At 34.4% G+C, this 22,183-nt stretch overlaps 2 protein-coding genes across 2 annotated transcripts; both read left to right on the forward strand.

Moving 5' to 3' along the window:
- Positions 1-7,869: 7,869 nt before the first annotated feature.
- On the forward strand, positions 7,870-10,354 carry TAS2R20 (taste 2 receptor member 20). Its single transcript, XM_003265499.4, has one exon. The coding sequence runs from the start codon at positions 8,291-8,293 to the stop codon at positions 9,218-9,220; it is 930 nt and encodes a 309-aa protein (XP_003265547.1). The 5' UTR covers positions 7,870-8,290; the 3' UTR covers positions 9,221-10,354.
- Positions 10,355-19,263: 8,909 nt separating this feature from the next.
- On the forward strand, positions 19,264-20,252 carry TAS2R50 (taste 2 receptor member 50). Its single transcript, XM_003265498.3, has one exon. It carries the CDS (start codon positions 19,311-19,313, stop codon positions 20,208-20,210), a length of 900 nt encoding a protein of 299 aa, XP_003265546.2. The 5' UTR covers positions 19,264-19,310; the 3' UTR covers positions 20,211-20,252.
- The last annotated feature ends 1,931 nt before the right edge of the window (positions 20,253-22,183 follow it).

Genomic DNA, 22,183 nt, shown 5'->3' on the forward strand with positions numbered 1-22,183 from the left:
TTTAAAAATTGCTGAATATTTTAATTAAACAATTCATATTTAAATATTAGCTAGACTCAAGAGAATAACTTATTCAAAGCTTAAGCATGAGAGATAAGTTTATAAATATTGAAAATTGACTGAAAAGGGTGAGTGGGAAAATAGAGATTTTTCAACCTGGATGACTTGCCTGAAATTGATTTTCCGTTTTGGAAATTACAGGACAATAATTCCTCCCATCCATGAGGAACGTGTATGCATGTATGTGTTTGTGTTAATGAGCTTGTTAACAATAGACTTATACAAACATATTAGCAGTAAGCAGATTTTAAAGAGTATTGGCCTTTTTGTGCTTCCCAAGAAAACCTTGGATTCTTTTGATAAGACTTTGGATTCTGTTTACATAAATCTGACATTTAAAAAATAAATCCACAGTGGTCATGATTCTAGTTACAACAAAGCTCCTTTCAACAATTTAGATATCCATGTATGATCTATGTGTTGGTTTTAAAAATTTCTCTAACAATTGACATTGCTGAACACAAATTATGGAGAGGTTAAACAAGGAAAAATACTGCAAAACAATGAAACAGAATATGTCTTTATTTGCATGCTAGCAAATGAGAACTCATTTTTCACTTCAACATCAGTATGAAAAATTTCATCTTGTAGTACAGAAGTTAATTTGAACTGTTTTAGAAATTATCATGTTTTCCATAAAGACAGCATTGAATTCATTCATTAGTATGCTCTGGTGCTTTCCTGTTTGACACTGGTCAGAGACTTGAAAAAGAACAAGAGTGTTACTGCACATTCAGAAATCAGGTGCACATAGAATTTAAGGTCAGGACCTTAAAGGGAATCTTGTCCAGTGATATTAGGCCTGCCTTAAAAAGAATTCAGACATGGTATGTTTACTACCCATCATGTTTTCCATACTGGTAATGGTAGAATTTGTGTTTTACCATGGACAGCTATTATTAAACTTATAGACTATTTTGATGTTTTAATATTTTTTTCTTTGTTTCCTTTTAGGAGTGGTTAAACAATCGTGAAATTTCCCCTACAATATACCATTAACTAATCATATTTTCTCAAAGTCATTTGACATAATGATTGATCAAAGGAAATATCTCTAGTATAATTACACTTGCTCATAACAAAAAAGTATTTGAAACTTCAAGAAAAAATTAAAAAAATTAATAATGAAATATGAACAAATAAATATATGAAATAGATAATGCCTAATAAATGTGCATGAAGTTATAGTGATAGAATTAAAAGAGTAATACAATTTTTCAACTAAAGATACCTTCTGAATTATAATAGAAAAATGTTTGTACAATGTTAAGTTAAATAATATTTTATTTTGTTTGTTTTTGAGACAGAGGCTCACTTTGTGGTCCAGGTTGGAGTGCAGTGGTGTGATCTCAGCTCACTGCAAGCTCCGCCTCCGGGTTCACTCAATTCTCCTGCCTCAGCCTCCTGAATAGCTGGGATTACTTACAGGTGTGCGTCACCACACCTGGCTAATTTTTGTATTTTTAGTATAGATGGGGTTTCACCATGTTGGCCAGGCTGGCCTCAAACTCCTTACCTGAGGTTATTCACCCGCCTTGGCTTCCCAAAGTACTGGGATTACAGGTGTGAGCCACTGAGCCCGGCCAAGTTTAATTATATTTTATATAAATATGAAAGTGCAAAAATTATTCAATTAATTTTGGAAAGCATATGAAGCAGTGGGAATTTCCGTACACTGCTCCTAGGATTATAAATCAGTGCAATTACTTTGTCTGAGTGTGACATTATTTGAATAAGATGAAGGATCACATCCTAAGACCGAGGATTTGCACTCATATCAGAATACATATACAAGTATATATCACTGAGTTTTGTTTTTGTTTTTGTTTTTTTTAGACGGAGTCTCGCTCTATCGCCCAGGCTGGAGTGCAGTGGCGCGATCTCGGCTCACTGCAAGCTCTGTCTCCCGGGTTCACGCCATTCTCCTGCCTCAGCCTCCAGAGTAGCTGGGACTACAGGTGCCTGCCACCATGCCCTGCTAATTTTTTGTACTTTTAGTAGAGACGGGGTTTCATCGTGTTAGCCAGGATGGTCTCAATCTCCTGACCTTGTGATCCACCCGCCTCTGCCTCCCAAAGTGCTGGGATTACAGGCGTGATCCACCGCGCCCGGCCATATCGCTGAGTTTTAATAGCTACAGTTGAGAAGTCTCCCAAATGACCATCAGTAATAAAATAGATAAATAAATTATGGCATACTTATAGAATGCTATACAGCAATCAAAATGAACAAACTAGAGGAACATGTTTACAAAGAATATATATAAAAAGGAAAATTAATAAATTTGATTTACATGGATAGCAATATATACAGATATAATAGTAATTATTAACATCACAAACATGAAATTCACAAGAATATTTTTATATTTTTGCAAATAAATTCTTATAATTGCTTATAAAAGAAATTATAAATTCTTATAACTCCTTATAAAAGAAATTATAACATTTTATAAAAGAAATTATAACTTCTTATAAAAAAATTATAAATTATTTCGTTTTTATAATTCTTATAATTTGAAATAAATTCTTATAATTTATTACATTGGTGGCAAAACTGTAAAGTGAAACATATAAGTGATTATCGTAACTGGGATACTTGGGAAGGAGGAAACAAAAGGGAAATCATATCAACAAGAAAGCATATATGGGGAAGGAATGGATTGCTGGCAAATTCTATTTTTTGACGAAGGTGTGGAATATGAGTGTTAATGTTACATTCTTTTTTCCTCTTACTGTGTATTTAGGTTTTATTTTTTCCCTACATATGTTAGGTTCCAGGTTAATGAAAATATTTTAAAAGCAGAAATATTAAGTAAATTAATGAATATAAAATTAGGCTGAAACAATATATTCTTACACGTACCATTGTAATTCGACTTTTGCTGAATAAAGAAGAATACAGCATTACAGTGGTAAGAAATGATAAAATTTTATACTTTTAAAAAATTAATTTAAAAAAGAAAGATATAAGCAGGAAGTATACATCCACATTCTTAATGCTAATCTTAATTTGAAGCATCAGATTTTGAACAACTATATTGCAATAGACTTTTTTCTTGTTTCCGATTTAATTATTGATGATACACATTTCAGATTGGCAGCAATTAGGGAATTTTTCATAAAGTACAAATAATAAAGTATGTAGGACTATAGATATTAAGTGTATAGGACAATTTTTGCTACATTTATCCCTAAATGAAATAATTATACTCATGTTGTTACCATTCAAAGATCACAATACTGTGCATGTGCATGGCATATGGGTTGGGGAAAATATTTTGTTACTATGAATTTTTCGACCCTGTATTAGAGAAGGAAACGTAGAAAGATAACTGTTAAGCTATGAAACATATTTAGTGTAATTTGAGTGTACTTGTGTATATGTAATATTACTTTGACTGCTATAACAAAATAACCCAGATTTAGTGACAGTAGCTGAGATTGTAAATAAGCAGTTGAGAGAATTTTGCCTGCTAATGATACTATTAAAAGATAAAATACAGTTTGTATGCTATATAGTTGTGTAGAGGATAAGTTCATATGAAAGTGCAGTGAAAATTAAACAGCCCAAAGGAGAATACTCTTTGTTGTAGGGCACTTTTGTCATGATTTTCAGAATGTGGTAAAAGAAAAAAAAATAGCCAGTAAATCATTGGAAATACATTGGTTTTAACTTATTCTTAATGAAATACTGTCTGAGGATCTTTGTCTGTGCCCGATGCTGAGAATAATGTAAGAAACAAGTTCATGAGCTCATTACCCTGAAACGTAGCACTTAGAAAACATGATTGAAGTCACATTTATAGAAGAGTATGGCCCCTTTTAGCTGACATTATCATCATAATCAATATAATCTACATCTGTCTCATTAAATGATTTATTTTTGAAATGTTTACATACATAATTTGGATAATGTCTAATAAATTTTTAAAAGATTATTATTGTGGGAAAGTTACATTAGAAAAGAGAAAATTTCAAGTTGAGCCAAATACATTTAGATTTAGAAATTAAGTATAGTTTAGTTTAAAATACATTGCTTAAGCAAATCATTACAGATAACCTTAAACTGATCTTAGGAACACTATAAGAAAGATTTAGTTGTGGTGTTAATAAAATTCCTTAATTAGAAAGATAAATAAGCCATTTCATGATCAAGCTCTTACTTCTAAAGTGAAGATTTTATTTTATTTATTTTTTAACCTTTCCACATTTTATTGACAAAGGATTAATAGTATAAATTATGTTTATATTGCAAAGTTTATTTATGGAAATTTGATATGTATACTTCTACTCCTTTTTACACCTTACATGAATATTTAAATAATTGATCTATAACACTCCCTGATGCCACGTAAAGCAAATACTAATCACAGTTCAGAAACTCACATGTACAACAAATTTAACTTTCTGGATATTTTTAAAACTCAGCTTAATTTCCACAGGTGCTCCATTAACCTGATGGCAGAAATTAAATCTTAGGCAACTGTGGGTTCTCCCACGAGCACACCTTGCTTCAGAGTTGTGCTGAAGTTTTGAGGAAGATGGGAGGAGGCAAGGTGGTGTCCAGTCCTTGGTGCATCTATCCCCTGGCATTCCTCCATCCTGCCCCAGGTCATCAGCCCACACAGGTTGCTGGCACATCTAAAGTGAGAATTTTAGGACTAAATAAATCAAATAGAAGTAAGACCTTACATCTTCTGTATCTCACCTGATAGTGAAGAAGTTTGAAGGCACAGAGCTCCACTTCTGCTAATAAAAAAAGAGTAAAATTTAATTTGTAAAATAGAATGGTGTAGCTAGGGTTGAGGTGCTATAATTTTTTTATTGGAATGGAATTTTGAGATCCAGCACAGCTCATTGAATTTCCCTGTGGGGAGAGTTTGTGATGAAGACTCATCAACAGACAAGCTGCTATCCCCACAAAAAAAAAAAAAAAAAAAAAAAAAAAAAAGCTACTAACATCACATCAATTTCCAGGTTCTTCCAACTTGCAGAAGAATGTGTAGACCAAGATTTTATTCTATTTTGTGACCAAAGTCTTGGGAAAAGAAGAAAATTGTTAGCATTTTCATGTCAAGCATACAAAAAACAAAAAAACAAAACCAACCAACCAAAGAACCCAACTTTTTTAAAAAAACTTGGTGGTAAGAGTACTTTGTTCTGCTTCTCCATAGATAATAATTTATAGAAGGAGAACAGAAGATTATTTCTGCTACTAAGACAATAAGAGCAAAAAATAAATAATCAATATTGAGAATCCAATAGACAGAGTTAACAACCAGTTAGACATAGGAGAAGAGAGAATTAGTGGATTGGAAGACAACTACAAAGAACGAAGCCCAAAGAGACCACAAGACAAAGAATGCAAAGCTAAGAGGATAAGAGGCATTGATGCTACAATCAGAGCATCTAACATACTTCTGGATTTCTGGAAGATTAAAAGGGAGAAAATAGGGCAGAATCAATGTTTTGGAGATTTTCCCAAAAGTGATAAAAATGTATTAATCCATATATATTTAGTAACCATCAAAGGTCAGACAAGATAACTAAAAACAAATTAACATAAAATGTCACAAGACATCAAAGACCAATAGAAAATCTGAAAAGTAGCCAGAGGAAAAAATAGATTATTTTAAAAAGAACAACTTTCTAAATGACAACCTGATTTTCAACAGAAAAATGGAAAGTAGAATTCAATGGAATCATGTCTTTAGTGTGTTTCAAAGGAATAGAGGACCTTCATAAACAAATCCAAATGATATTTTTCAGATAAAAAATATTGAAAATACAAGGTTAAGCATGCAAGAAGGAATAAAAATTAACAGAAATGATAAATATGTGCATAATTCTAAATGAATGTTGACTGAATAAAATAATAGCATCTAGTTGAGTTAAATATATCATTGATAAGATATATGCAAATAGCGATAAAGAGACTGGAGGTAAAGGTGACAGGAACAAATTTAGTTAAATTATTTTTTGCACTTTTCTATGTCTGTGAGGAGAATTTGAACACCACATTTAATGACCCTGTAATAGGAATTGCATCAAATGATATGTGAAATAATGCTCACAGTAGAGTTATTCATAATAGCTCAAAAATAGACTGCCCAAATATATATTAACTAAGGATGATTGAATGATATGAAAGATTACAGTAAATCCATACAGTGGAACAATATAGAGAGGTGAAAAGAAATGAATTACATGTACATGCAACTATGTAACTAAATTTCAGAAACATGGTGTCTAGTGCAAGAAGCCATGAACAAGAAGAACACACAGGACTACACCTATACACAGTTCAAAGCAGGACAGACCAAGCTGTGGAGTTTAGGGTTGCAAACCTAGTTGGTAAAGTATAAAGAAATTCAAGGAAATGATCATCATAGATTATGAATATTGCTTATCTCAGGAGATGTGAATAAAGGTTTAGGGGCTTGGAAAGTGGCCTGGAAGTGGACCTAGTCTGTTTGCAGTGTTCCATGTCTTACCCTGCATGATGGTTACGTAAGTGTTTATGATACATTGCTCTTTCCTATTTTTGTTTTGGCCCATTTCTAAGCATGCATTATAATTTTATTTAAAAAATTACAAATTAGGAGAAATGTCATGTAAAAATTATTAATTGCTCTGCTCATTATGTACCTAGGAGGAAAATCCACCATTTACGTACATTCTTATACAACTCAAGAGAGCTAAAGTGAATTCTTATTTTAGTTGTGAAATGGAGAAATTTGAGATGCTGTTACTTACAGCCCCCAGATCTTTCCAAAAGTTTTCTTCTAGTTTTAGATATTCACCTCATATTACAAAAACTTTGATATTTCCAACCTGTTTTTCCTTTGGCTCCTGAATTTCTGACACAACAAGGGTGCACATATTTCTCACACTCTTGTTTTAGCAGAGTACCTATATCACGTAGTTTTTTCTGCAAAAGAAACTTCTCCAAAACCACATTAGATATTTATATCTCGCATGTTTTTGGATTCTGTTTTCTTAAGCTGGGGTTTGGTGGATGGCTCTGGTGATTTGAGATGGTCCAAGTTTTGCCTGTTGGATCTAGTTGGAGTTTGGCCGATTTAAGGCTGGATCAGGCAGGGGCAATATGATTCCATGAGTTACTCATTCTCATTCTGGGAACAGTGTGTTAGTGTCGACATGTTCTCATGATAAACGGAAAAGAGCAAGAAAGCCTAATGTGGAGGTCATCTCAAATTTCGATGTAAAGTGTAGTAATTTTCTGTTCATCAAAGCAAATTACATGATTGAACTCAGAGCCCTAGTGCAAGGTTGTCACTACACCTGTGGTGGGAGGATACTGCAAAATTATGTGACAAAGGTCTAGTACTCAGGAATATTTACAAGCTTGCAGGTAGCATTACCAAAAGCCTAAGCATGAGAGATGTGTTTCATGAATATTATTCATTGGCTGAAAATCTGGCATGGGAAAAATAGGACTAATTCCACCAGGACAAGCTCCTGGAAACTCATTTTCCATGTCATAAGTTACAAGAGAGCAATTCCTTTCATCCTTGAAGAGTGAAAGTGTGTGTGTGTCTGTGTGTGTGTTTATGAGCTTGTTAATAGTGATGCCATGCAAAAGTATTGGTTAACAGCAACCAAATTATAAGGAGTATTGGCTTTCCTGTGGTTTCCAAGAAAATCTTGGGTGATTTTGATAAAAGGTTTAGATTCTGTGTGTTTAAATCTGGCTTTAAAAATAAATCCATAGTGATTTTGATCCTAGATATCACCAGGCTCTTTTAACAATCTAAATATTTACTGTGTCATCTATGTACTGGGTATTAAAATTTCCTAACAACTGAAGGGCTGAACACAAATTATGGAAAGGTGAAACAAGGAAAAAATTGCAAAGCAATGAAAGAAGATATGTCTTTATTTGAATTCTAGCAAATGAGAATTCAGCTTTCCCTTCAACATCAGTATGAAAAATTTCAGCCTATAGCAAGAACAGAGACTGTATGCATAAGAATTAATTTGAGTTGTTTTGGGACTAACAATACTTCCCATAAAGGCAGCATCGAACTCATTCATTAGTTTAAGCTGGTGCTTTTCTGTTGACATTGTTCACAGAATTTAAAAGTATAAAGAATGTTATTGAACATTCAGGAATCAAGTGCATATTTAATTTAAAGTCTGAATATCAGAGGAGTCACAACCAGTGACATTAGGCCTGAATTTTTTACTTGCTTTTTTGTTTAGACATGATGAGTTTTCTACACATCGTTTTTTCCAGTCTAGTAGTGGTTGCATTTATTCTTGGAAATTTTGCCAATGGCTTTATAGCACTGATAAATTTCATTGCCTGGGTCAAGAGACAAAAGATCTCCTCAGCTGATCAAATTATTGCTGCTCTGGCGGTCTCCAGAGTTGGTTTGCTCTGGGTAATATTATTACATTGGTATTCAACTGTGTTGAATCCAACTTCGTCTAGTTTAAAAGTAACAATTTTTATTTCTAATGCCTGGGCAGTAACCAATCATTTCAGCATCTGGTTTGCTACTAGCCTCAGCATATTTTATTTGCTCAAGATCGTCAATTTCTCCAGACTTATTTTTCATTACTTAAAAAGGAAGGCTAAGAGTGTAGTTCTGGTGATAGTGTTGGGGTCTTTGTTCTTTTTGATTTGTCACCTTGTGATGGAAAACACGTATATAAATGTGTGGACAAAAGAATATGAAGGAAACATAACTTGGAAGATCAAATTGAGGAATGCAATGCACCTTTCCAACTTGACTGTAACCATGCTAGCAAACTTGATACCATTCACTCTGACCCTGATATCTTTTCTGCTGTTAATCTACTCTCTGTGTAAACATCTGAAGAAGATGCAGCCCCATGGCAAAGGATCTCAAGATCCCAGCACCAAGATCCACATAAAAGCTTTGCAAACTGTGACCTCCTTCCTCATATTACTTGTCGTTTACTTTCTGTGTCTAATCACATCGTTTTGGAATTCTAAGATGCAACCGAAAGAACTTGTCTTAATGCTTTGCCAAGCTTTTGGAATCATATATCCATCATTCCACTCATTCATTCTGATTTGGGGGAACAAGACGCTAAAGCAGACCTTTCTTTCAGTTTTGTGGCAGGTGACTTGCTGGGCGAAGGGACAGAACCTGTCAGCTCCATAGATTCACAAGAGGTGCATTATGTGTTTTCTAGCAGAAAACAAATTGATGGCGTCTGGAACATTTTATATTTCCCACAAGTTTTTCCGTAGTCTATGTATTTGAGTAATTTCCAAAAGTTGACATAGAAAAATCTTTTACCTAAGTTTATTGTATAAAAGTATATATATATATTATATATATATGTATATATATAATATATATATGCATGTGTGTGTAGGTCTGAAATGAAAATTTAATATTTACCATAACATACCTTTAATCAATTTTTCATATAAACTGTTCAGTTATACCAAAGTAGGATAAGAAATTTCTCAGAATTATGAACCCATGTGTATTTCACACATATATTTTATTATATGATATTTCATTTGAGGAATTTATGATCTCTATTTATGATTAAGAACTGACCGCTTATATCAGAAAATCATTGCTGTTTTTCGTTGTCATTTGTATCATGTATATGTAGCATAGTGTGTTTAACTGTTTAACTATCATTGTTTTAACCTCTAATTTTTTGGATGGTAAGGACATTTAATTCTAAATCAATGATGAGAATGTGTCTTTGGGGTAAGGGTTTTTTTTTTTTTAATCACGAATTCTTTTTTTTCTTTTTTTGAGATGGAGTCTTGCTCTGTTGTCCTGGCTGGAATGCAGTGGCACAATCTTGGCTCACCACAACGTTCACCTCTGGGGTTCAAGTGATTCCCATGCGTCAGCCTCCTGAGTGGCTGGGACTCCAGGCATGTGCCACCACGCATGGCTAATTTTTTGTATTTTTTTTTTTTTTTTTTTTTTTTTTTTTAGTAGAGATGGGATTTCACCATGTTGGCCAGGCTGGTCTCGAACTCTTGACCTCAAGTGATCCACTGCCTCAGCCTCCCAAAGTGCTGGGATTATAGACGTTCATGATGAATTCTTATTTTATGTTTAGTATAAAGCAAATACAATTATTGTTAGATAACAATGCACAAAATAAAATTCAAGGGTGAAAAATATATCTAGTGTACATTTTTTATGTGTATCAAAAGCAATACTGAGGAATCTTATATTTAATATAGTATGTTAATAGCTTAGAAAAAAATCATTTCTATAAAAAAGATGAAGAAACATGATCATGAGCTCTTTTCAGTGCTGTTATAAGTTTCCATATGCAATTAGAAAAGTCATCTCTTCTAGTTTTTGAATTAAACAAAAACTTTTTTGAAGTTGAGATCTGATGTTATGTATTTTAGTTTTTCGTCTAAGCCACCTCTGAGCTCCTGAATTGTCAATTTCCTCCTTTATCTTCCGTCCTTAAAATTCCTCAAAAAGCTCAAATTTTCCTTACTTTAAAAAGAAGCTCAATCTAAAGAGAGTATAGAAATTATGGCATCTATGAAATCTATATATTGATGATAGGAAATGTCTTAAAGATATGTTTTATTATAATCTTGGTGTAAATGATGAAATGAGAGAAAGTGTGTTGACATATTCACTAATAGCAAGTTCTGTTACAAGAAGAAAATGTATAACCTAGTTCAACAGCTAAATTCTGTGTGACTGTATTAATTTCTGGTGTTATGCAATTTTAACAATATTATCTAAACCTTAAGATAAATCATCTCCACATCTCATTTGTTTGTTTATCATATATCTTCCCTGGTACAATGTAAGTACCATGAAAGTGGAGATCATATAGATCTTGCTTACTGTAGACTCCCAAGACATAAAGATAGCGCACAGAATAGATATTGAAAAATGATACTTTGATGAACAAGTTAATTGGTGAATGAATGAATATGAACTATATTGGGGTGGTGAACCAATGAAAATGTAACACATCACAAAATCTACAGTTGCATGAATATTTCTGTTCTGGTTTCAGATTGAAGTTACAGGATTATCCAAGAAGAAGAATTTCTCAGAGCAAAAGTTTGGCTATTCCACAGTTCTAGGGGAAATATCACTATAATATAGCACTGATGCAGGTATATCAGATGTGTGACACAAGGACAAAATGGAAAATAAAAAGATGGCATTTATTACAATACTTTTTACTAAGCATATAAAAGATATAAAAGATTTTTGTATAAGTGCATGTATCTTTTCTATTGCAAACGATATATTTATATTGTGGTATTTCTAGCTGGTTATTACATAAACAAAAATGACATTTCATTTTAAAAAATTTAGTTACCAACTATCTTACTAAAATATAATTTTAGATAGTATTTTTAATATCCTTTCTAAATGACCACTTTAATTACCATATTATAAACTGATAGAAAAATGAATGAATAATAATTTAATAATTATAACACTGAATGAATATCTTATCATCAGGGGTCTAGAACTAGAGCAAATGTCTGATATTAAAGTGATAACATTTATTTGGAAGGAGGTCCCCTGCAGCAATGCTGGGACATGTGGAAATTGAGTCAAGAGAAGATGTGAAACTATCTGTTGTGATGTGTGATATGACTGTTGACGACCACTTCACAATGAGGTGAGAGAGACAGCATGGTGGTTATCAGATGCGTGCACTTGGCTCCCAGGACTTTTTCAGAAGAGCTGCGAGAGGACAACACAGCCAGCATTAGTCCATGGAAGCAACAGAGGAGGGAGAATATATCTGCTCAGCTGTCTTCTGTCTTCTACTTCCCACTGGCCAGGGTTTCCCTGAGGCAGAACTACCATCTCTGCTGTTCTGCTTGCCATCATCGAGTCCCTTGGTGGAGGTTATGAAAGTGAAACCTCATGCCCGCAATGTGGTGATCCATTCAAGTCCCAGATGGAAGGGTGATGTGGGTCAGGCAAGGTGCTGACTAGGGGAATAGGAGACAGACAAGTGAATCTGAGGAAGCACATGTTTGTGCCCCATGCAGTCCACAGCTTGTGCCATTCAGATGTGCTCATGCCCTCCAATCATGGCTGACTATAAGCATATAATTTCCACTGTTGCACAGGGTCTTGTGCTTAGAGATGTGCATGCTTAGAAGGGCTTTATGCTTGGGTTAATTTTCTGCACCTGCTGTTTTGTTTTTGAGACAGAGGGCACTCCTCTGCTGAAGAGGGAATGGTCTTGCACTAATTTGCTAGGGGTTTGCTCTCCCCTCTCCTGTGGGCTTGTAAGAAGCATGCACAGAGTCCTATAATGCCCACTATGCATGCATACCTCTAGCGGATTTGAATTCTGCTGGATTATCTGTCACAATGAGCACAGCAGCTTGGACTAGAGCCTACATTTGCTAGAGCCATTTTTTGTTCTAGTTCCACTTGAGACCAGTAGCCTTTGGAAACTTCATTAGTGAATCAGAGCAGTATCCTCAAATGTGGAATACGTTGGCTCCTGAATCCCAGTAGGCCCAGTAAATATTGTGTCTCATTTTTAGTGACAGGAAATAGATGTATAGAGAGCAACATGCTGTTTACTTTAAAATGGTGTTTCAGCATGTGGACTAGGAGCACTGGACCCCTAAAATCATCATCTATGTTATAGGTCACTGAATCTTCTTGTTCATCTTTCTTCTTCTGGTATTTAGTTCTGTTCAATGTTACAGTATTTTACTATATTTGAGAAACTCACCACTTCCTGCTATGGGTAACAATTAATGCAATATTATTAATATATTGAGTTAGCATGATGTTTTGCAAAATGCCAATTAAACTGAAAACAGAAGTGACATAGCCCTGACATAAAACAGTGAAGCAGTGCTTTTGTTCTTACCACACCAAAACAAATCATTTTGATTTTCTCTCCCAATGGATGTAGATTAAAGAGTGTTCACCAAATCAAAAGCCTCATACAAAGAGCCAGAAACCATGTTTTCTCAGTGAAGGTACCACATCCTAGAGAGCATCTGCAAGTGTGATTTCAGTTGATGGTAATGTGCATTCATCTTATAATCCATCTGGCTTTGGCAGAAGCCAGATAGGTTAACTGAATAGGGATCAAAAATGGACAACCACCTCCTGGAACTTTTGAGTTTTTGTCATGTCAGTGACCAATTCTATTCCTTGGACAATGCGGTTATTATGTTTTACTCATTGTCTTGCCAGAAGAGGAGAATTTCTGAGGACTCTTTTTGGGCCTACTTACAGTAATGTCCCTTAATATACAGGTCTGGAAGCAATGTGAGAGTTCTGCTAGCTGTTGAAACTGTTAATTTCATTTAACATTCTGGAAGAGATAATAAATATAAACTCATTAGATCCACCTTAGGTTGAACATGAGCCAAAACTTTATGCAGCATCTGACTTTCAAAAACTCATACTCCAGGACTGGTGAGGTGGCTCACACCTGTAATCCAAACAATTTGGGAGGCTGAGGTGGGAGGAGCACTTGAGGCCAGGAGTTCCAGATCAGCCTGGGCAAGAGAGCAAGACCCTGTTTGTTAAAGAAAATAAACTGATTGTGGTACTGCGTGCCTGTAGTTCCAACTACCCAGGAAGTTCTGGCAAGGGGATCAGTTTAGCCCAGGAATTTGAGTCTGCAGTAAGCTATCATTGTGCCATTTCACTCCAGCCTGGGCTGCACTCTAGCCTGGGCAACCAAACAAGACTCTGTCTCTAAAAACAAAAAAAAACAAACAAATGACCAAAAACAAAGCCTCCCACTCTATTCTGTGAAACACAGTGTCTTTTTTAGTATTCAAATATGATTAGTGTTAGTTCAGGCCCCATGTTTAACATTCTGAGAGTATGGATATATGTCCTCTCCTCTGGGTACTGTTATGGCTACAGGTGCTTGAGAAAGGGTCAAGTGAATATTTCCTGAATACTTTTGTGGTGAATCTTCAGTGTTGTTTACCGAGGGCATGTAAGCTTTCCTTTAATCATTGAACTCTGCTTCTCTGAATTGGCTCAGTCCAGAGAACTGGCCAAGGGTTTTTGATTTTCAATGTCAAAGGCTGACCTCAGGAGTCAGCTTTTGCAACTCTTGTCCCCTCTTGGTTTATAATTATTTAGCAAAGTATGAAGCCTCTTCAACTATTGGTCTATCAACCCATTTAAATGAGGCTGTTACTGTCACCACTCCATTAAATCTGACATTTGCAAGATCGCCGGTAAGTCTGTGTTGCCAATGGTTAGTTTTCATGTTGCATGCTCTATGAGCAGCATTGAACATAGTTTATTTGCATTTCAGGATGCTGCCCTCTCCTGATTTTATCCTTGTTCACTGGCACAATTTCTCAGTCTCCTTTGCTAGTTCTTCTTCTTGTCTGTAAACTGAAAATATCAGATTGCCCAAGGTCTAAATTCTTCAATCTCTAATCAATTATGTCTGTTTTTTTTTGGTGATCTCATGCAGTCTCCTTACAGATAATGTAGCCACATGGTTCAATAGAGAGGAATAAGGCTGATTATTCATATATATTATTTATTTATATACATATAGTTACATATATCAAATTATATAACCTTTTTTTTCAAATGTCAAAGTTACAGTTAAAAGTAACAATACAAAAAATCTATGGAGAAGGTCAGAGCATCAATAATGTTTTTACTTGAATTTCTGCTAAATCAGAGTGATGGTGACCAGATAGCTAATTAAGTTTTATTTAAGATAGCAATGTAGATATTGATAGATTGATAGGCAGGGGATTATTATTATAGAAAAAAAGATATAAGTAAGGAAATATACAGATAGAATGATGATTGATTAACCCATTTTGACTTATTGCACTTGGTACAGTTAATGTCTCAGTATCTCAGTAATCTGTTTTTATATTTTTCTCCATGATCAATTAATTATGAGTTAATTTTTGTGTATGCTATGAAATAATGGTCTACACTCGTGTTTTTATCATTCTGTTTTTACTCCCACTTCTTAGGTAAGTTCATCTAGTCATAACCTTAGTTACTTTCTGTGTGCTGTTGATGCCAATATTTAATCCTTCAGCTCAGACGTCAACCCTGGTCTCTAGAATTCTTTCTCTAAGAAGTCATTTGACATCTTCATTTGGATGTCTAACAAGACCTTGAACTAACATGTCCAAATCAAAATAGTGATCTTCCCTCTAGCCTCCAGAGTTGTTTCTTCTATAGCCTTTCCCTCTTCTGTTAATGACCACTTCAGTCTTTCAGATGCTTAGACCAAAAACATGGAGTTAACATTTTCTCTCTTTCAGAACTCATCTCTAAGGCATCAGCAAATTTTGTTGGTTCTACCCTCAAAAACATACAGAATCCAATCCCTTGTCATCACTTTTGCCATACTCATCTAAACTGCTGCCATACCTAGCCAAGATAATTGCCATCAACTCCAAATTATTCTCTCTAGTTCTGCACATCGTTTTCTCCTCATGTACTCTCAAGGTAGCAGCCAAAGAGAGCCTGTGAAGATGCAAATTTGATCATGCCATTCTTCAGCTTTAGATTTTTCAGTGGCTTCTCATCTCATTAGAGTAAGGCCAAAATCCTTACAAAGTCCTATAATTATTTGAATGATCCGATTTTGTCTGCCTGTCTGTCCTAAAATGCCTGGCTATCCCATGCTAGCAACACTGGACTTTGTGTAATTTCTTGAATGTACCAAGAATTGCCTCAGGGACTTCATACTTGTGTCCCTTCTTCTTGGAATGCCCTTTCTCAGAAATCAACACTAAACAGTACCACTCATCAAACATCACTGAATCATTGAGGCCTCCTTGATTTGATTTTTGTATATGGTGATAAATAGGCATCTGGTTTCATTTTTCTGCAAATGGATATCCAGTTTTCCCAGCACCATTTAGTGAAGAGACTGTCCTTTCCCCAGTGTATGTTCTTGGCACCTTTGTCATGAGTTCTCTATAGGTGTGGATTTGTTTCTGTATTCTCTATTCCATTTCACTGCTCTATGTGTCTGTTTTTATGCCAGTACCATGCTGTTTTGGTTACTATAGCTCTGTAGTATACTTTGAAGTCAGGTAATGTGATTCCTCCAGTTTTGTTATTTTTGCTCAGGAAAACTTTGGCTATTCTGAGACATCCATATATTTTCAGAAGCCATTAAAACTTAGATGAGATAACTAAAACCAATTAAGAACAAATGCCACAGGATATCAAAGACCAATCAAAAATCTGAAAAGTAGGTAGAGGAAAAAGATTATGTAAAAAGAAACAACTGTCTAAATGACAATCTTATTTTCAACAGACAAAATCGAAGCTAGAATTCGATGGAATCATGTCTTCAGTGTGTTTCAAAACCACAGTGGACTGTAATAAATAGAAATTCAAAAGAATATTTTTTAGATAAAAGGAAAATTACTAAAAATATAAAGCTGAACATGCATGAAGGAATAATAAATAATGGAAGTGGTAAATATGTGCATAAGTCTAAATAAATTTTGACTGTATAAAATGATGGTGTCTTTTTAGGTTAAGTATTTAATTAATAAGATATATAGAAATAGCTATATATAGTCTGTAAGTAAAGCTATAAAAAAGAAAATTTAGTTAATTTAAATTTGGAATTTTCTATGTCTGTGAAGATAATTTGAAAGTTATATTTGATGACCCTGTAATTCTCTTTCTATGTATATATCCAAAGGAAATGAATCAAATGATATATGAAAGAATGGTCATACTAGAATTATTCATAACTCTTCAAAAAAGATAATCCCCAAATATGTATCAACTAAAGATGAATGAATCATTACAACACATTCATACAATGGAATAATATAGAGAAGTGAAAAGAAATGAACCACATAAAGTTGCAACTATGTGAGTAAATTTCAGAAACGTAAAGGTGAGTCCAAGAAGCCATGAACAGGAACATACAGGACTACACCTACATATGGTTTAAAGGTTTAAAGTAGGCAAAACCATGTCACAGAGTTTAGGGTTGCATACCTAGTTGTTAATGTATAAAGAAAATCAAGGCTGGGTGCGGTGGCTCATGCCTGTAATCCCAGCACTTTGGGAGGCTGAGGCAGGTGGATCACCTGAGGTCAGGAGTTCAAGACCAGCCTGGGCAACATGGCAAAACCCTGTCTCTACTAAAACTACAAAAAGTTAGCTGGATGTGGTGGCATGCACCTGTAGTCCCAGCTACTTGGAAGGCTGAGGGAGGAGAATCGCTTGAACCCCGGAGGTTGCAGTGAGCCAAGATCACGCCACTGCACTCCTGCCTGGGTGACAGAGCGAGACTCTGTCTCAAAAAAAAAAAAAGAAAATCAAGGAAATGATCATCTTAAATTATGGCTATTGCTCTCCTCAGGGTATATGAAGAAAGGTGTAGGGGCTTGGAGAGTGGCATGGAGGTGGACCTAGGCTATTTGCAATGTGACATGTTTTGCCCTGCATGATGGTTGCATGAGTGTTTGTGACACATTGCTGTGTTTACCATTTTTGTTTTCACCCATTTCTAAGTGTGCATTATAATTGTATTTAAAAATTATTAACTGGAGAAATGTTCCATAAAGAATATTAATTATTCTGCTCATTATATACCTTGCAAAAAATTCACCATTTATACACATTTTTATACAACTCTTAGAGAGTTGCAGTAGGAACTTTATTTTAGCTGCAACATGTGGAAATTTGAGATGATGCTACCTGCAGCACACAAATCTTTCCAAACATTTTTTATTACCTTTAATTATCTACCCCACATGACAAAACTTTGCCACTCCGCATCTATTTTTCTTTTGGCTCCTGAATTCCTGACAAAACATGGGTGAATATATTTCCCTGCACTCTTGGTGTAGCATAGTACCTATACCAGTTAGGTTTTTCTACTAGAGAAATCCTCCAGAACTACGTTAGATATTTTTATCTCATATATCTTTGGATTCAGGTTTTGTAAGCTGGGTTTGGTGGATAGCTCTGGTGACTTGAGATGGGCCAAGTTCTGCATCTTGGAGCTAGTTAGACTTTGGCCAATTTAGGATGGATTAGGTGCAGGCAAACTGACTCCATTAGTTTTCATGCTCATTCTGGTAATAGTGTACTAGCCAGGTGATGATCTCATGGTCAATGGAAAAGAGCAAGAAACCCCAATGTGGAAGCCATCTCAAACCTCAGTGTGAAATCTACCAGTTTTCTGTTCATCAAAGAAAGTTGTGTGGGTGAGCTCTGTGTCCAGGGGACAGATAATCACCCTGCTTATGGTGGGAGGATACTGAAAAATTATGCGTCATAAGGTGTGGTACTCAGAAATATTTACAAAACTGTTGAACATTTTAATTAAATAATAAATAGTTAAACATTAAATAGACTTGAGGGTAAGTTTACCAAATGCTTAAGCATGAAAGATATGTTTGATGTTTGATACTTTTTTTTGGGGGGGGTGTCTGAAAACCCTCAGTTTTCACTGGGAAAATAGGACTAATTTCACGTGGATGGCCTCCAGGAAACTTACTTCCCATTTTGGAAAGTATAAGAAAATAATTCCTTCCATCCCTTAGGGGTGTTAGAGTCTCTCTCTCTCTCTCTCTCTCTTTCTGTGTGTGTATCTATTTATGAACATGGTAACAATAAATTCACAAAAAAGTATTGGTTAGCAGCAACCAGATTTTAAGGTGTATTGGTCTTCTTATGGTTCCCAAGAAAACCTTGGATGATTTTGATTTAAAAGTTGGGATTCTGTCTGTTTAAATCTAGCATAAATAGTAAATCCGTTATGGTGGTGATCCTAGTTATGACTAAGGTCTTTTAAAGAACTTAGACATTTACTGTATGAACTATGGACTCAGGGGCAAAATTTCCCTATCTAACAGCTGAAGTTGCTGAACACAAATTATGTATCGGTTAAACAAGGAAAACATTGCAAAATATTGAAAGAGAATATGTCTTTATTTGCATGCTGGTAAATGAAAATTTAAGTTTCACTTCAACTTCATTATGAATAATTCAGTCCCATCACAAGAACGGACATTGAATGAATGAGTTGATTTGAGCTGTTTTGAAAGTAAGAATGTTTTCCATAAAGATGACATCAAACTCATCCATTAGCATAAGCTGGTACTTTCTTGTTTGACACTGGTCACAGTATTTAAAAGTAAAAAGAATGTCACTGCACATTCAGAAATCAGATGCACATAAAATTTAAGGTCAGAGTATTAAAGAAATCACAACCAGTGATATTAGGTTTGCATTTTTTTTCCTTTTTTTCTGCTCAGATATGATAACTTTTCTACACATTTTTTTTTCAATTCTAATATTGGCTTTATTTGTTCTTGGAAATTTTGCCAATGGCTTCATAGCACTGGTAAATTTCATTGACTGGGTGAATAGAAAAAAGATCTCCTCAGCTGACCAAATTCTCACTGCTCTGGCAGTCTCCAGAATTGGTTTGCTCTGGGCATTATTATTAAATTGGTATTTAACTGTGTTGAATCCAGCTTTTTATGGTGTAGAATTAAGAATTACTTCTTATAATGCCTGGGTTGTAACCAACCATTTCAGCATGTGGCTTGCTGCTAGCCTCAGCATATTTTATTTGCTCAAGATTGCCAATTTCTCCAACCTTATTTTTCTTCATTTAAAGAGGAGAGTTAGGAGTGTCATTCTGGTGATACTGTTGGGGACTTTGATATTTTTGGTTTGTCATCTTCTTGTGGCAAACATGGATGAGAATATATGGGCAGAAGAATATGAAGGAAACATGACTGAGAAGATGAAATTGAGGAATACAGTACACCTTTCATATATGACTGTAACTACCCTATGGAGCTTCATACCCTTTACTCTGTCCCTGATATCTTTTCTGATGCTAATCTGTTCTTTGTGTAAACATCTCAAGAAGATGCAGCTCCATGGAGAAGGATCTCAAGATCTCAGCACCAAGGTCCACATAAAAGCTTTGCAAACTCTGATCTCCTTCCTCTTGTTATGTGCCATTTTCTTTCTATTCCTAATCATTTCGGTTTGGAGTCCTAGGAGGCTGCAGAATGACCCAGTTGTCATGGTTAGCAAGGCTGTTGGAAACATATATCTTGCATTTGACTCCTTCATCCTAATTTGGAGAACCAAGAAGCTAAAACACACCTTTCTTTTGATTTTGTGTCAGATTAGGTGCTGAGTAAAAGACCTGAAACTCTCAACTCTCTAGATTCACAAGTGGGACATTGTGTGTGTATTCTAGGAGAAAACAAACTGATAGTGTCTAGAACATTTTATACTTTTTACTGTTTTTTCTGTAGTGTATGTTTTTGAGTAATTTCTGAAAGCATACCTAGAAAAGTCTTACCTAAAGTTAGTCTAAAAATGTATCTATGTGTGTGTATGTGTATATGAAAGACTTAAAAGACATTGACAATAACACAATGTTAATCATATTTTCACAAGATGCCAAATTATAGAAAATATGGTAAGAGGTTTTTCAGAATCATGAACCCATGTATATTTCACATATACATTTCATATTATCATGTTTCACTTGAAAAATGTATGATCTTTACTTATAATTGTTAAGAACTGACGCATTATCTCAAAATCTTTGCTCTTTTCCACTGATTTTTACCACACATATGTACCACAGTGTGCTTAAACATCTAAATTTTTTGATAGTAAGCACGCTCAAATCTAAATCAATAATGAGGTTTCATCTTTGGGGTAGTTTTTATTTCATCATGAATTCTAATTTTATGTTTAGTTTATAGCCAACATAATTATTGTCAGAAAAAGATGCACAGAATAATATTCAAGGGTGATAAATATATTTAGAACACATTTTGTATATGTCTACCATAAACAGTACTGAGAAATAATAGATTTAATACAAATATGTGAACAGTTGAGAAAAAAGTCATTTCTATAATAAGGATGAAGAAAGAAACATCATGATGACTTATGTTGTCATAAGTCTCAACATGCAGTTAGAAAAGTCATTTCTTCCAGTTTTTGAGTTAAAGAAAACCTTTTTTGGAGTTGAGATCTGATGTCAAGTATTTCAGGTTTTTTTTTCTAAACCACCTCAGAGTCCCTGAATTGCCAATTATCTCCTCCATCTTCCATACTTGAAATTCTTTTTAAACTTCACATAAAAGAATTTAAGTCTTCCCTACCTTAGAAAAATACTGTATGTAAAAATAGTATAGAAATTATAAAAATCATTTGAATTAAACTTTTTGCAAATGTTAAAATGGCATCTATGAAATCTACATATTAATGATAGAAAACATCTTAAATATATGTTGTATTATAATCTAGTTGCAAATAATGCATTGAGACAGTGTGTTGATATATTCAGTAATAGCAAGTTCTATTATAGGAAAAAAATGTATAACATCATTAAACAAGTCAATTCTATAAACTGTATTAATTCTTGGAGTTATGAAATTTTAACAATGTTATCTAAACCTTGGGATAAATCATCTCTACATCTGGTTTAGATATTTGTTGTTGGTTTATCATATATCTTTCCTGGTACAATGTAAGCACCATAAAAGCAGAGATCATCTAGATCTTGCTTACTGTTGACTCCCAGGGCCTAAAAGACAACACATAGAATAGGTATTTAAGAATATTTTGATGAACAAGTAAATCGGTGAATAAAGGAGTAAACTAACTATATGGGAGTGGCAAACCAATGAAAATGAAACTTCATCACAAAATCCAAAGTTGCATAAATTTTTCTTTTCTGGTTTCAACTTGAGGTTACAGAATTATCTAAGAAGAAGTGTTTCTCAGAGCAAAAGTATGGCCATTATACAATTGTAGGGAAAATACCACTATAAGATAGCCCTGATGAAGCCATATTCGATGTGTGATGGGAAGATAACATGGAACATCAAAATCAGATTGTACCTCTTGTGATACATTTTAAAAAGCACATAAATATAAAAGATTTTGGTATCTTTGCATACAATTTTTCAGTTGTGAATGATATATTTGTATTGTGATATTTCCAGCTGGTTAGTATATAAACAAAAATGGCATTTCATTAAAAAAAACTGAGTTACCAACTACCTTACTAAAATGTTACTTTTATAGAATATTTTAAAACGCTTTCTAAATGAACATTTAAATTGCCATATTACAAACCCACAGAAA

The sequence above is a fragment of the Nomascus leucogenys genome, chromosome 23 (assembly GCF_006542625.1).
Source record: "Nomascus leucogenys isolate Asia chromosome 23, Asia_NLE_v1, whole genome shotgun sequence".
In the NCBI taxonomy this organism is placed as follows: domain Eukaryota; kingdom Metazoa; phylum Chordata; class Mammalia; order Primates; family Hylobatidae; genus Nomascus; species Nomascus leucogenys.

What these genes read in the sequence shown, in the direction of transcription:
- TAS2R50 (XM_003265498.3), top strand. Translation starts at nt 19,311, where the DNA reads ATGATAACTTTTCTACACATTTTTTTTTCAATTCTAATATTGGCTTTA.
- TAS2R20 (XM_003265499.4), top strand. Translation starts at nt 8,291, where the DNA reads ATGATGAGTTTTCTACACATCGTTTTTTCCAGTCTAGTAGTGGTTGCA.